The sequence below is a fragment of the Eretmochelys imbricata genome, chromosome 5 (genome assembly GCF_965152235.1).
Source record: "Eretmochelys imbricata isolate rEreImb1 chromosome 5, rEreImb1.hap1, whole genome shotgun sequence".
Taxonomy (NCBI): domain Eukaryota; kingdom Metazoa; phylum Chordata; order Testudines; family Cheloniidae; genus Eretmochelys; species Eretmochelys imbricata.
Window position 1 is genome coordinate 75,663,961 of NC_135576.1, and position 16,239 is coordinate 75,680,199.

Below are 16,239 nucleotides of genomic sequence, written 5' to 3' on the forward strand. Positions count from 1 at the left end.
CAAGGTCCAGCTCCGCTCAGACCCCGTGTTCCTCCCAAAGGCAGTCTCAGTGTACCACATGGGTCAGGACATTTTTTCCACCGGTCCTCTGCCCCAAGCCTCACGCATCCAGTGGGGAGCACCGTCTTCACACGCTTGATGTGCAGTGGGCTCTGGCTTTCTGCCTCGAGCGGACTAAGCCGTTCAGAAAGTCCTCGCAACTGTTTGTCACCTTGGCTGAGTGCGTGAGGGACCAGCCGATTTCCACTCAGCAGCTTTCCAATCGGATCACTTCGTGCATCCATTCCTGTTATGAGCTGGCAGGTGCCTGCCACCCATTGTGAGAGCACACTTGACTCGGGCGCAGGCTTCGTTGGCTGCCTTCGTGGCCCATGTCCCCATCCAGGACATTTGTAGGGCCGCCACGTGGTCTTCGGTTCACACGTTCACTTCGCACTATGTGATCGTCCCCCAAACCAGGGATGACACTGAGTTCTGCAGGGCTGTGCTCCATCCTGGGAACTTGTGAACTCCTACCCACCTCCAACAGATACAGCTTAGAATCACCTATTGTGGAATACACATGAGCAATCCCTCGAAGAAGAAGAAAAGACAGTTACCTTTTCCATAACTGGTGTTCTTCGAGATGTGTTGCTCATGTCTATTCCACATTCCACCCTCCTTCCCCTCTGTCGGAGTTGTCTGGCAAGAAGGAACTGAGGGTGGGGAGAGGCGCAGCTCCCCTTATACCACACCAGGCCGACTCTCCCCTACACATATTGCTAGGGGAAAAACTTCTGGCACCGGTGCACATGGTGAGCACGCACACCTATTGTGGAATAGACATGAGCAACACATCTTGAACACCAGTTATGGAAAAGGTAACTGTCTTTTTTTAAATATTACCATACATTTTAATAGTATTTGAAACAGTTTGAAATAGTTTTGGCAGATATAGTTTTGCTGAACTAAAATATTTTTTCTGTGCTTTTTTAGCCTTTTTTTCCAACCTCACAAAGTAGAGTAGAATATGATTCAGAGGAGAGTCAGGGAAGTGATGATGAGGATGATGATTTTACATCAGATTTACACCTTCAGGAGCACTCTAATTCAAATTCATACAGGTATGAATCGCTTAGATTCTCATATTTTTTCTGACATTGTTGACAGTGCATTTCTGGGAACTTACTGCAGAAGTGTGTGATATAATATGGCAGCCCTTCAAGAAATGCATATATTTCCTAGGAATGCATTATCTTCTTTGTTTCATTATAAATAACGCATGGATATAATATTTTAATGATGTCTTTTTTATTATGTGTAATAGTTGTTTTCAGAGTAGCAGCCGTGTTAGTCTGTATCCGCAAAAAGAAAAGGTAGACTTGTGGCACCTTAGAGACTAACCAATTTATTTGAGCATAAGCTTTCGTGAGCTACAGCTCACTTCATCGGATGCATTCAGTTGTTTTGGCATCCAGGGTATCCTTAAGGTTCTAAATATATTCATGGTTTATTAACTCTTTATAATATTTTGGTTAATAAAAGCTAAAAACATTCCTATAGTAGAGATGTTAAAGTTTTATTTTAAAGTGAAATTTTGTTACAGTTGGCAGAGATCAATCAATGACTCATGCATATTTTCTTGTTGTTAGCTGGTCACTGATGCGATTGGCTATGGTTCAGTTGGTGCTTCATAGGTTGAAGAATTTCTACCCCTTGGCTGGGCATGATCTTTCAGGTAACAGTGCAGTAATGGAGATGTCTTTCCATATTCAATAATCCGACAATGAATTCAGTAACTTAACTGCATAATAAATACTAATCAGCCATTTAGCTTCTTCTGCATTCAGCAGTGTGTTGTAAATAACTTGTTTTGGATTTATTTATCCTGACACTATTACTATAGTAACATTGGTACACTTTAAATACTGAGGTTTTTTCCACGAAGTATTAGTACTTATATATTTTGGTTCCAATTTCTAGCAGTTTTGTTTACCTCTTAATCATTTAAGGAAGTTGTCAATAGCTGTATATAAATGTTTTTCACTACCCCGAGTTAGTTAATGAACCATGTGCTTTCCTTCCCCAAGTTAATTAATGAACCATGTTCTTTCCTTTTGTAGGTCATAGTATATCTCTGGTGCTATACATACACTGGCCTAGATGCTTTGGCCCTCCTCCCATATCTAGCTCTTCTGCCAGCAAAAAGCAATACAATGCTCTACACCCAGACCACTTGTTCATAAATGAATTTTTTTTTAAAGTGTGCATGTGTATAATAAACAGATGTATGTCAGATTAAAGTATTTGAAACACTTGACAGTGAAGTGATTCTCATCAAGATTCTAGCAGACATAAAATAGTTATTTTGTTTGATTTGTCCTTGTAGAGCTTCCAGTTAGCTCCCCGCTGTGCCATGCCATTCTGAAGACATTTCAGCGCTGGGAGCAAGTTCTTCTCCGGCGACTTGAGATACATGGTGGCCCACCTCAGAATTTAATTTCTGCTCATATTTCTGAGGATGCATTATTGGCAGGTCCTGCGCTCCTTCGCCACAAAGCTTTGCTTGAACCTACAAACACTCCTTTCAAGTGAGCATGTGACTTTTAAAAAATGTGTTAATATACATCTTCTGAACATTTTAATTAGTTTTCCTTGGTAAGGAAGTGAAGGGCCATAATTTCAGAAATGTTTGCTTGTATAAGCAAGTAGCACAGATTTAGTGCATATGTCCAGGTAGATGCATGCCTGGCATGTGTGCATGTGCCATACTTTCTCTCAGTTATAACTGTACGCTCAAATGTGTGCAATTTAACATGTGTGTGTAGATTTCTGAAACTTTGGCCCTAAGCAATGAAGGTAGTCAGATGTGGAGAAAGAAATCACATTTTTGAAGTTCGCAAAGCCCAATGCCAAAAGTCAATTTACTGTTTAAGTGGGGGCAAACCTATATTTGCCACAGTCAGAGTAAGGATCCTTATTCATTTCAATAGCTGACCATTTGTTAATTTAAAAAAAAAAAAAGTGTGACTGGTCTTAATCTACCTTCTGAGGAAGCATTGTGGTGTTAAGGAGACCAGGGCAAGGTCTAAACGAACATTGTCATAAAAGAAGTTCCCCCTCTCTCTCTCCTAGTTACAACAAAAGCAACAGTAAAAAGAAAAGGAGTACTTGTGGCACTTAGAGACTAACAAATTTATTTGAGCATAAGCTTTTGTGAGCTACAGCTCACTTCAGTAACTTTTCTTCCCTACATTGACTGTGGGCTCATAATATTTCATCATGCAACCGAAAACATTGTGGTATCAGCAAGTAATTTGTAACTCAGTTTTTTAAATTGGATATCAACACCACACATTTATGTAACCATATGTTCCTTTTCTCCCAATGGCATCTGCATGAGCTCCACAGCCAGCAGTTAAGTGCACTTCTTTTCCATTGTAAACTGGTAGTTCCTAACAACTGTAATCTTAGTTGTCTCGTTTACTTCATTTTAAAAAAAATATTTTGAATGATATACTGTACACACATCTCTATTCCCTCCCTCCTCTCACCCTTGAGTATCCAGTAGTTGGCTGTGCTCTTGACTCCTTCATGGTCAACCTAGCCACCTTTCCAAAGATTTCCACAGTGTTGGGGTACTTACAGCATATTCATCTGAGGTTCACTACTATTCTGTTTCTTTAAAACCTGTTTAACTCAAAATCTTGACAAACTATTCGGAGAAAAGGGCTTTGTGAAAGATACAAGAAGTCCTCCCTTTCAAGTGAGGGGTGAGCTCAGGTTTGCCTGTTTTGATGTTACTTTTGCACTTGAGTTTGTCAGTCTTCTGGATGATCCTCAAGTACAAACAGGAAAACCAATTTCTGATACCCCTTGATGTTCTTAAGGTTAAATAGTAATTTTTTAAAAAAAATTGGTGGGAATAAAATTTGGAGGGTATTTTTATTGTTTTGTTTCTTTACCGTTTACCTTAAACATAGTTTAGTTTCTTGGGGAAAACAAAATTATTCTAAGCCACTGCTGTGATAAGGAGTAATTCCTATGCATCATTATCCCCGTACAGCTATGTTTTCACTTTCAGTATTTGTCGGTATTGTCTATGCTTATCTGCTCCTAGCATATTGGTTAATAACTTAAATTTCCTCCCCCTATCAGGGCAAGGAACTCAGCAAAGCATTAAAGAAACTTCAAAATGTAAGCTGTAAATTTGAAGTTGGAGTCTAACTGTGGCTAGGTGTTTTCAGAGGTCTCAGAAAAGTATATTGTGTATCATAATATACTGTGCCATTTATACTGCAATCTTGGGCACTCTGTTAATTGTTAAATATATAATTATTTGTACTTCGCTAATTGACACAGGAAACGATAGCTGTGGCTGACTCAATTCTGGATTTCCACATTTTCAGTTCGTCACAACCTGAACATTTCCTTTTACAGCATTTTATTTGGTATGAGTTGTATGCTAATAATAATTTGAATCTCTTGTGATTACCAGCATAAATAAACACATACTTATTTTAATTTTCTCTATAGATCTAACAGTCATGTTGCACAGTCTGTGAAGAGGCTTTGGCAGTACCTAGTTAAACAAGAGGAAGTCCAGGAAACCTTCATCAGAAATATATTTACAAAGAAAAGATGCCTAAATGAGGTCTGTATAGTACATAAAATTATGTTAAGTAAGAGCCTGGATTTAAGGTAAAACATATGAAAGCTGGCTTACTTGCTTTCTAGAGCACAAATTTGTGGATAACAGGCTTGGTGTTTGGGGGCTGTCCCTAGATACCAAATCTCGTGGGCTGAAAAATTTGCTGCATTTTGGGTGTTACCTTGATATAAGTCCCACAGTGCCACTCAAAACAAAAAGTAAATGGCTACCTTTTGAATTGTATGAAAAGCCTTGCATTGTTGGTAATAAGAGTTACCTCAAAGGCTGACAGTTTGTTTAAAATATATATATATATTTATACACCCAAAAGATTCCAATTTGCAACCTAATCAGTCGTAACCTTCAAAATTGAGTCTGTCCCTACCAGTTTATCTTGTGCATCCCATGATTGCCTACTGAATCCTACCTCCTTACCTTATAGTTTTGAAAAAACATCAAAATAAACTCAGCTCCCATTTACAGTGCAAGTGATACTACTTGAATAAGGTTCTCTATCCACACCCTGGTTTTCTAGGCCACATGCTCTTAAAACACACTTTTAAAAGTTGTAACTTTCTCTTCTTTTCCTTGGGTGCTCCATCATTGCTCCTTGCTTATCATTATTTACTGTACTGTTTTATTGGTAATAGCACTCACTATCTGCTGTCTAGCCCCTACCCCATAAACATATCATTTATCCCCTCCTATGGAACTCCATAAGGCAGCCCTGCCAAGAGTAAATGGTAAATGACCGTAGGATCATTTGAGATTTTAATTGAACATGGCAATGCTCTAACAGAGAAAAATCACATGTAATCATAGCTTAAACTACCACTCAGAACAGCCCAGTACTATAGGAAATGTTTGTATTGGTTTAGAAAGAGCTGCCCCCAGAATTCATAGTATTTTAAAACCATCTGTACGTTAAGCTGAGGAGAGGGTATTAATCTTTTTTAAAAGTTACCATTTGTTACGCTTCTCAGTAATTCAGTGTAGTTTTTTTAATGTGCTGCTTTTGTTCCTCTTCCACATTTTTTTCTTTTCCTGTCACTTTCTATTACCTTTCCCCATTTCCCTTTTAATTCTCTTTCCGAGAATTAAAAACAGCAGAGCTTTAAAAACTAATCCAATGTTGCTGAAAGGTGGTTTTGCTTTTCTAGATTGCCTCCACTTAATCCTCAGATTTTATATTCTGCTTCTGCTTGACTATGGCTCCATTTGAGCTGACTCTCTGGAATGTATACTTCATATCAGTTATTGACATGAGGCAGTGGTACCAGACACGACTAGTGTCAGAGAGATACTGCTGTCTCAGAGAATCAGACAGGAGGATATGATCAGAGCAATGGAACATCTGTAGGACAATCAAGATAGTTGTCAGGTGAACAGGAATTCTAGTGTACATGAATTTTCACTAAATGTGGAATGATTGCATTCTTCAGTACTCTCTAAAAGATAAAGTTTAAATAACATGTATGTGTGTTTATGTGAAAGAGTAGTCATTTATGTACAGGATGTTAGCAATATTTAAGTATTCTTACTGGTATGAAATAGTTTTGAGGCAGCATGGTAGATCTGGACTTTGACTACAAGCTTGTTTCTTCCTGATGAGCTGAAATTGAAAGTCTGTTGTAACATTTTGAGTTTTCCACTATGACTAAAACATGGTGCAGTTTTGTCACATTCCTGAGTAAGTCCGAACCTGTTCTCCTCAGCTGTTAGGAGGATAATGGCAGTGTAGGAATAGAGGGAGATGGAGGAGGGACAGATATCTAATGTGTGACAAAAATTCTTAATTTAATTAATGCAGCTCTGTTGTTATGCTGCACTTGATGTGTGCCTTAAGTGCTTGTGAAGCAATATCAGTAGTTTAGAACTGCTAGCTATGTCCTTACTTTAAAATGACTTTACTTTGACTGCTGTGGGATTTCCTGCTGTCATTGCTAGTACATTCACCATCAGTGTGTCATACTGGTAAGTTCTAAGTTTTACACAGAAGTTGACTACTAAAGTAGATGAAACACTGTGATACGCTATAGAATATAACCTTAAAAGTCATTTTTCAGCAAACGTGTAGATTAGGAAGAAAATTTGAGAATTAGACTGTAAATGCTGAACAAAATATTTTTATGTAAGTATCTGTGCAATTCAGTGTGGAGTGTTTTTTTAATTTTGTTGTGTGTTGGAAAGATTAACATCGGAGTAAGGATTTCCTCAGTACCTTGCATTTTACATCTCATCTTTACTCTTTTTCCTGTGATTGTTCTTTCTTGGTGAAGTCATTAGAGGACCACAGTGAAACCATCAAAAATACAATGTTGGAGGACCCTATCTTCAATAAGGTACACAATGATAATTTTCAAATGAAATTAGACTTATTCTTTCACTCGGAAACACCTACTGTCTACAATCATTAAACTGATATTCATCTTTGTTAACCTGTTTACAACTGTGCGCAGTGTGGTGAGCTTAACTTTGCAAGAAGTCTGGCAGTTACATCAGTAATATTGTATAGGATGTAGTTCTGCAAATCAAGACTGATTCTAAAATAAATTCTCCGTGTCCTTACAGCTGCATTGAAACTTGAGTTAGAATGCATAACAGAATTAGTATATGGATTAATAATTTGCTAAATACTAATTCTGTGAAAATATTTTGCACATACATGACACTGAAAGTTGTTTGTGAGCACTTTAAAAACGGTTGATTGAACAGCCATGTGAGAAAGGTAAGTATTGCATTAGTATATTGTCCCATAAAAGCAGAATATGCTATTTTGTGCCTCAGTCCCTCATGAGATAGTAACTTAGCACAATTTTTGCACTTAATAACTACAATACTTCACAATGTGGATTTGAGGATTGTCGATTATGAATTTTTTGATTGTTGATACAGATAAGAATTCCATTCAGCTCGTGCTTAATTCCAGTTTATTAGCAATAAAACTTTATTTTGTTTCCAGCCATTAAAAACGCCTGTTTTAGACATTTTTATATATTTTCACAGGTGAGCTGCATTTCACTAAAAGCTACTCAACCTCTCACAATTCTTCTATAATTTGCTTACCATAACACAGCATGCCTAAGATTCAGGAATCGAGGTAGAAGACCTGGTCACTTCAAGACATTGAAGTGCATTGTTTCAACCCTGAAAGCAGCATTGCATGCTCCCTAGGATCACTCCTTCCTTACCAGGATTATAGGCCTTTTGGTGGGATCTCTGCCTCTTTTGTACCATTGGGTTCCTGCTATGGCAGCATGTTCCTTAAATTAAAATTGGGTGACTGTATTTAAAGGCTATATTGTCACTCAACCAGAAATTTTGGGCTTCATTCAGAAAGATCTGTGGCCTGTGTTGCGCAGAAGGTCACATTAGATTATCATAATGGTTCCATCTCATCTTAAAAATATATGGATCTATGGAAAGTGTGCTATTTATCACCCCCTGAGCCAGTGGAATGCACCCTGGTAACAGCATGAAGTACACGTTCTGACAGAATATTAGCTAACTTCTACATGGATCATCAAATGGGTTTTAGATTCTAATCTCCACTGCACTGTAGTAGTGCAGTGTATTACCACTAGGTCACTGAACCAGCCCTTTCATCATGCTTTTAAATTCATGATTGGGAGCACATCAAGAATAAACCTTTCATGTGGATTTTTTCTAATTAAGATAACTCTGTTTTGTGTATTTCAGTAAGAATTGAATAACAGATTTTTTTTTTCATACCTTCAAGGCTGTTTTAGCTTTATTTAAAAGGTGACCTCTGCAAAATGACCAAACTCAAGGTGGCATCTTATGTCTTCCAAACATATACTGTACCAAATATTTAAAATATAACTACAGGTGTAACATAAGCAATGCAAGTATCTTCTTAGTAAACAGTAGGAAAGGAAAATGCAGACTGTTTTTACTGCAGCGTATATGAAAATCCTAAACTTAGTATCTGGTTAACTGTGTCACACTTACAATAACAGTGGAAGTAGAGGAGAAGCAAAGAAAAGCAGACTCTGGAAAAAAACAGCTAATTAAAACAATAAAATACTCTTGAAAGTTTAGGATTTATGAGAGTAAAGGAGCAGGGAAGCTTCTACATACACTGTTCCAAGGAGCTGGATACCACATGGTACTAGTGACCACATCTCTGCATTTGTTTAAACAGAGACTAGTACAGTGGAGTCCCAGTGCTGAATGAGGCCTCTGGGCCTTTAAGACTGGCGAAGACTTCAGATTCAGTAAACTGAGATAGAGAAGCCAGAAAACAGCAGTTCTGGAACCTTGCACTTGTTATATTTTGGAGCACTTACCAAATTCAAGTTTGCAATACAGGTCCTAATTTCTGTGTCCTCATTGATGTTTTGTAGCACTTCATGATCTCATTATAGTGGTAATGGTTTTGTTCCCCTGGGAATTTCTCAATTTTATCAGTGCCGTCGCAGGTTCCTCTTTGGAATCTTGTACTGCCCTGACAAATAGCTAAAATACTTTGTAAAGTGATTTCTGCTTTAGAATTGAATGCAGATCAGTCAAAAGAGTCAAATGCTACCTTAGATAGACAAATCCTCATTCCAAAGCTAAATCTTTTCTATCAGCTGCTTCAATTTGTGTATTTTTGAAATGTGAAAAAGTGCAGGACAGCCCAGCAGATTTGTATAATTGAATGGATGGCAGGTGGGCAAAATAAGACAAGAATTTCAAATTATTTATCTGCACGTCCCTTGGCTGATCTCATCTACTTCAGTGCTGACATACAAAGAAGTAAGTTGCAGCAAATATTCACAAGTCCCTTATGGATCTCTTGTGATCCTTCCTTAGTAAAAAATCAAGTGTAAACATAATGAAGTGCCTGATGTTTTTTCTCATCAACATCCTTATATACGTGTGCAGTCCACATCCCCCTCTAGCATCCCAAGGAGGATAATGGGGTACAAAAGTGTGATTGAGATGAGAACTTGTAGAATCCCCCAATATGGCAAGCTTGATAGAATAAAAAAGAAGCCAAACCTGTTAATACTTCTAACATTTTAGTTTTCCGAGTAGACTCAATTAAGGATCCTACTTAGCATATACCACATTATGTTTGCCATTGAGACATTTATGTAATAATCAGATATGGTCTAGTATTTCGCCTTTATGTTTGCAATATGAATTAAAAGTTGAACAAAGGCTTGTACGTACAGAAATATGAATTTTATTTCCTAAATACAGATAGAAGCAAATCTGGGATATCCAGGAGGTAAAGCAAGAATTATTCATAAGGAATCTGACATCATTACTGCTTTTGCAGTCAATAAAGTGAGTATAAAGAAAAGCTAATTTTGCGTGTTAAAATAGACTGGACATTATGCTTCAGACTATTCTTATAGATAGTACTCTTACTGTGTAAGAATATATCACACTTGCCAGCAGTCCGAATATGGCTTGAACTGTCCCAATGTTCCTTCCTCTGTCCTCCTCCCCTGTCACTAGAGGTTAAACTTGCAGCAGCTCCCTTCCTTGCTGCACTCAGTGCTCCCACTCCTGTTCTTCATGTCTTACTGAACAGAACATAAGAACAGCCATACTGGGTCGGATTAATGGTCCAGCTAGCTCAGTATCCTGCCTTCCAACCATAGCTGGTGCCAGATGCTTCAGAGGGAATTAACAGATCAGGGCAATTTGGTGTCGCTAGCCTCTGTTTGCCAGAATCTGGGAATGGGCAACAGGGGATGGATCACTTCATGATTACCTGTTCTGTTCATTCCCTATGAAGCACCTGGGATTGGCCACTTGTTTGGCTTCCCCAACATCCTCTGGCAATGAGTTCCACAGGTGACTCTGTGAAGAAGTACTTACTTTTTGGTTGTTTTAAACTTGCTGCCTGTTAATTTCATTGAGTGACTCTTGGTTCATGTGTTGTGTGAAGGTGTAAATAACACTTTTATTCCCTTTCTCCACACTATTCACGATGTTGTAGACTCACCCCTCAGTCATCTCTTTTCCAAGCCGAACAGTCTGTCTTTCTAACTTCTCTTCATATGGAAGCTGTTCCATACCCTTAATCATTTTTGTTGCCCTTCTCTGTACTTTTTCCAATACTAATGTATCTTTTTTGAGACGGGGCAACCAGAACTGCATACAGTATTCAAAGTGTGGGCCTACTATGCATTTATATAGTGGCATTATGATATTTTCTGTTTTATTATCTATCCCTTTCCTTAGGGATGGGACTGCTCTACCATGTCTCTGAAAATCGCATCTGCGTAACTCTCTCCCTTAGCTCCTTCAGTTCAGCCACTCTAATCTCAGGAGCCCATACTTGGTCTCTGAGGGCCATGAGTTGTTTGCATCGAATGCACAGATATGCCACCAGGCCACAAGACAGATAATGTTACACACTTCATTCAGTGCAATAAACTGGATAGCCCACACTCTGCTGCTGGACTTCTGCCTGCATTATTTCTACTCTTCCAATGATCATAGAATCATAGAATATCAGGGTTGGAAGGGACCTCAGGAGGTCATCTAGGTAACCCCCTGCTCAGAGCAGGACTTAATCCCCAACTAAATCATCCCAGCCAGGGCTTTGTCAAGCCTGACCTTAAAAACCTCTAAGGAAGGAGATTCCACCACCTCCCTAGGTAACCCATTCCAGTGCTTCACCACCCTCCTAGTGAAAAAGTTTTTCCTAATATCCAACCTAAACCGCCCCCACTGCAACTTGAGACCATTACTCCTCGTTCTGTCATCTGCTATCACTGAGAACAGTCTAGATCCATCCTCTTTGGAACCCCCTTTCAGGTAGTTGAAAGCAGCTATCAAATCCCCCCTCATTCGTCTTTTCTGTAGACTAAACAATCCCAGTTCCCTCAGCTCTCCTCATAAGTCGTGCTCCAGCCCCCCTAATAATTTTTGTTGCCCTCCTCTGGACTCTTTACAAGAAGGATGTGGAAAAATTGGAGTGAGAGGCCCAAAACTGGACACAATACTCCAGATGAGGCCTCACCAATGCCAAATAGAGGGGAATGATCAGTCCCTCGGTCTGCTGGCAATGCTCCTACTTATACAGCCCAAAATGCAGTTAGCCTTCTTGGCAACAAGGGCACATTGCTGACTCATATGCAGCTTCTCGTCCACCGTAACCCCTAGGTCCTTTTCTGCAGAATTGCTGCCTAGCCACTTGGTCCCTAGTCTGTAGCAGTGCATGGGATTCTTCCTTCCTAAGTGCAGGACTCTGCACTTGTCCTTGTTGAACCTCATCATATTTCTTTTGGCCCATTCCTCTAATTTGTGTGTGTGTTTTGACAGGGGTGTTGTTGACCAAAGCTTAGAGAACGTTTGTTAGGTGTAGCTGGCTCTCATGCTCCCTCTCCAAGTTTCCCCACAAAATTTCCTAGTTTGCTGCTCCTGTTTGCTACCTCCTCTGGTCGTTTATAAGTTGGCTTTTTAAACCTCTGTTCTCCCTAAACTAATCCTGCCTCCCAACAAAGGAATCAAAAAGGGATTAATGATCAAAGGATAGCAGGCTAGAGCCTTGTTAGGAAGCTGTCAGCTGTGCCTGGCAGGCTTCTAGGCTCAGTAAACAGCCCACCCCAACAAATTCAGCCCAAGAGTCATGTAGTTGCTCCTGTTGCTCCTCGTTCGCCCAGAGGAATCACTTTCTAAACTGCCCTCTTTGCTGCTCCTAGTCGCTAGCACAGAGGAGCAGCAGTTGGAGAGAGGAAGAGATGGGTGCTTTACTTTTCCACTCACCCTCAGCAGCAACATCCCCCATCAGGCAAGAGGAAGGGAGGAGTTATAGTGGGGAAAAGATGGGGGAAGGATGGTCTTCTTTTGGTCTAACCACCTAACTCTCTTCTGCAGCGGTATTCAACTACATTTTCTGGGGGGTTAAAGAACACAATGTCCAAATTTTGGCAGGCCAAAGGGCTCTCAGGGTGTTTGCTCTCCAGTGAACCTGCCACTGACCAAGGATCACAACCTTTCAAGAGTGGTGTGCTAGACTGTATTTATTAATTACAAAATAAAAGCTTAAGCATGCCAGTAGACCATACTCAATGAAGTCTTGCAAATAACTATACTAATACACTGTAATGCTAGAAAAACAGCATGCTATTAATATTCTGTTAAAACTTTTAAATTAATATTAGAAGTTAAACTCATGAGAAATAAATGAACATCTAATTTTCCTTTCTTATTGCCTGACATTTTGACACTTGCTTTCACCATCTTTTCTTCTCCCTTGCCCCCACCCCCCCAAAAAAAAACTTGACTGCATGATGTGTGTAAACTAATGAAGCAATCAGTAATTGATGTGCTTTTATGTTGCATAAGCTTCTGATTAAGTGCCTGATTAAAAGTGTACCTCTGCAAGTGGAAATGTATTAACAGTCTAGTTCCAATATGTTTAAACGTAAATGAAAAGTTTCTAAATTAAGTACATGGCATGACAGTAAACAGCGAGAAAAGAAACTGAAGTGCATCGTCTCAGCTTCCATCAATTCAGCCCCCAGTCCCCATCTGCCCAACCCACCAAGCGCCCAACCCTGGATAAACTCTGGCTTCTACAGCCTCACTTCGGCTTCTACTGGGGTTCTTCACCTCTCCTTTACCAGGCCAGGAGGACTGCAGTGGGGTCCCTCTCTCCCTTCAAGGTGGGGTGCCAATTGCAGGAGTTCTTCACTCTCCTCCCCAGGTTGGGTTTTACAGGGAGGGAAGGGGGAGGAGCGGACAAGCCATCTCTGCTCACAGGAGAGGTGGGGGGAAGGAAAATGGAGTTGCTCTGAGCTGTAGGGCTCTTTCTGCTCCTCCCGCTTTCCCAGTAAGAAAAGGCTGCAGCCTCCTCTGTTTCTGAGGGGAGAGGGGGAGACCTCTGCTGCTTCCTGAGCAGCTCTGGCTGCTGCTTCCCAAGAGGCATGAAGGGACAGCTAATGTTCGGTGATGGGTGAAATGGACGGTCCTCATGGGCTGGATCTGGGCCACAGGCTGTCAATTGAAGAACAGTGCTCTACTGTATAGTGAGAAGGGGTGAAAGAGAGAATGTGAGAGCGCTTTTGTGTTCACTCAGATACATCTGCAAGGCACTCAGATAGAAATGTTGTTGTATAAGAACTTAAACAGTAACCTATTTAGCCTTCCCCCAAGGAGACCGGTAAGAAGGAACTCAAGCTTCCTAGGAGGAAGGGGCTTATAAATACAGTCACATGAATAGAGAAGGAGTACTTGTGGCACCTTAGAGACTAACCAATTTATTTGAGCATGAGCTTTCGTGAGCTACAGCTCACTTCATCGGATGCATACCGTGGAAACTGCAGAAGACACTATATACACACAGAGACCATGAAACAATACCTCCTCCCACCCCACTGTCCTGCTGGTAATAGCTTATCTAAAGTGATCATCAAGTTGGGCCATTTCCAGCACAAATCCAGGTTTTCTCACCTGGATTTGTGCTGGAAATGGCCCAACTTGATGATCACTTTAGATAAGCTATTACCAGCAGGACAGTGGGGTGGGAGGAGGTATTGTTTCATGGTCTCTGTGTGTATATAATGTTTTCTGCAGTTTCCACGGTATGCATCCGATGAAGTGAGCTGTAGCTCACGAAAGCTCATGCTCAAATAAATTGGTTAGTCTCTAAGGTGCCATAAGTACTCCTTTTCTTTTTGCGAAGACAAACTAACACAGCTGTTACTCTGAAACCAGTCACATGAATGAGTACCTTTGCCTGGGAAGCATAAGGGGACAAACTTTCAAAGAGATTTCAGCTCCATCACTGCAACTTTTCCTACACAGTTGTAGACCCAATAGAATGTAGACACCTGTACAATATGCACGCACAAAGGTGTGCACCTGCAAATCGACTAGCTAGATGCTTGTCTTCACATGATTGTACCAGCAAAAGGACAACAGTAAAATTAAAGGTCCATTCTGGGAAACTGTTGTTTTTAAATTCTTTCTTTTGTAACTGTTTTTCAGGCAAACAGGAACTGCATTGCAATAGCTTCCAGCCATGACATTCAAGAACTAGATGTTTCTGGGATTCTAGCTACACAAATCTACACCTGGGTTGATGATGACGCAGAAGTGGAGGCTAGAGGGTATATTTATTTCATTTTTATTTGAGTACCTCTTGCAATTTGGTTATAGTTCAACTAACTAATCCATAGCAATTCAATGCTTTATTTCAAAAATCTGTCTTATCATCCCTCTGGTTACTAATGTTGCATTTATAGGTCTGATGACTTCTTGGTTATACATGCTCATGATGACCTGGCAAATGTTCAGGGAACTACACCTTATACACACAGCAATCCTGGCACTCCTATCAACATGCCTTGGCTTGGTAGTACACAGACTGGGAGAGGTGCATCTGTGGTAAGTCACTTGTCAGAGAATAACATTTTAATATCTCTAATGCTTTAAGGTTTGTGTGCCTTTCGTAGTTACTGAATTACGCTTGCACAGCGAGTGAAGTGCAGTTCTTATGTAATAATGGCAGAAGCTGGAATTTCCCATTCCTGAAAACGGGGCATACTTCTGCATCTCCCTCATCCACTTCCTCAGAATGCTGATGGTTAATGTACTATACTGATTTCAGGTGTACTAACTAGGCAAAAAAGTGTATTAGTTCACATGTAATTAAATGGCTTGACTATGCAAATGATGAAAGAAGCATATATTCAGAGTGAAATGGGAGACCTGAACAAAAACTCTACATCCAGGTTCAAATAAAAATCTGCAGCTTAAATGTCTCTGAGTGGCGTCTCAACACTGAACCTGAACATTCTAAAATGTGGATAAGTTTGGATATGGATCAAGATTTTTAACACCTACTTTCAGGAGTGTTTTGATCCAAGGTTTTGAGGTAGCCTGTTAGTGTCTGGATCTGGAGTTCAGAGTAGATCTTGGGGTTTTGATTTATGCCCTCTTTATTCCAGGCTGACCTTAGTTTGAAACAGGCAAGATAGTTTACTAATTTATACGGTACTTTAAAGTGCTTTATTATATGGGGGGGGGGGGTGTGTGTGATTCTACAGCGATCGCTTCAGTCTGTGTAGGAGTGGTATCACTAAAGTCTAAAAATAGTTCTTTCTAGCCCATCTCACTTTGCAGGATGGCAGACTATGAGGGTTGGGTGCATGGATTAAACTGGGGGTGGGGGGCATAGAGATTCTAGGATTTATGGGGAAAATGCATAAGCCAACTGAAAAATTACCAGATAACACATGTATTTACAACTATATACCAAACTGGTATAAACTGGCAATGTTTTATCTTGTAAATTGCCATGCAGCCTAATTCTGTATCAATAAAGTCATCGTTATCTACATTTTAGTAAGTGCTGCAACGTTATGCAGTCTTTACAGAAAGTTTAGTTTAATAACCTCTTTCAGGCTTACAAGAATAAGACATGTAGTCTTTCACCTCCAAGCTCACTGGTTGACATCCGTCCTATAGGTAGTAACAATCAAATGTGGACTTCCATTTGGCTGTTTGGCTTTTCTGAAATACATCGATGCCAGTGTACCCAGTTAAAACATTCAGATATCCACAATCACACCGGGTAGCAATTATGTCTTACTAATAATTTAATGCTGAGCACCAACAAACATTCATCTCCACCA

The 16,239-nt window shown here is 40.0% G+C and overlaps 1 protein-coding gene across 4 annotated transcripts in view; it reads left to right on the plus strand.

Annotated features, from left to right (window-relative positions):
• DMXL1 (Dmx like 1) overlaps positions 1-16,239 on the plus strand; it is a 146,037-nt gene that overhangs the window by 113,831 nt on the left and 15,967 nt on the right. For all 4 annotated transcript variants that reach the window (XM_077817357.1, XM_077817360.1, XM_077817358.1 and 1 more), the window contains 8 exons: positions 976-1,103; positions 1,632-1,717; positions 2,369-2,570; positions 4,516-4,633; positions 6,910-6,972; positions 9,842-9,928; positions 14,591-14,712; positions 14,848-14,989. In XM_077817357.1, coding sequence (XP_077673483.1) covers positions 976-1,103; positions 1,632-1,717; positions 2,369-2,570; positions 4,516-4,633; positions 6,910-6,972; positions 9,842-9,928; positions 14,591-14,712; positions 14,848-14,989 — 948 coding nt within the window. The remainder of the gene's footprint in view (positions 1-975; positions 1,104-1,631; positions 1,718-2,368; positions 2,571-4,515; positions 4,634-6,909; positions 6,973-9,841; positions 9,929-14,590; positions 14,713-14,847; positions 14,990-16,239) is intronic.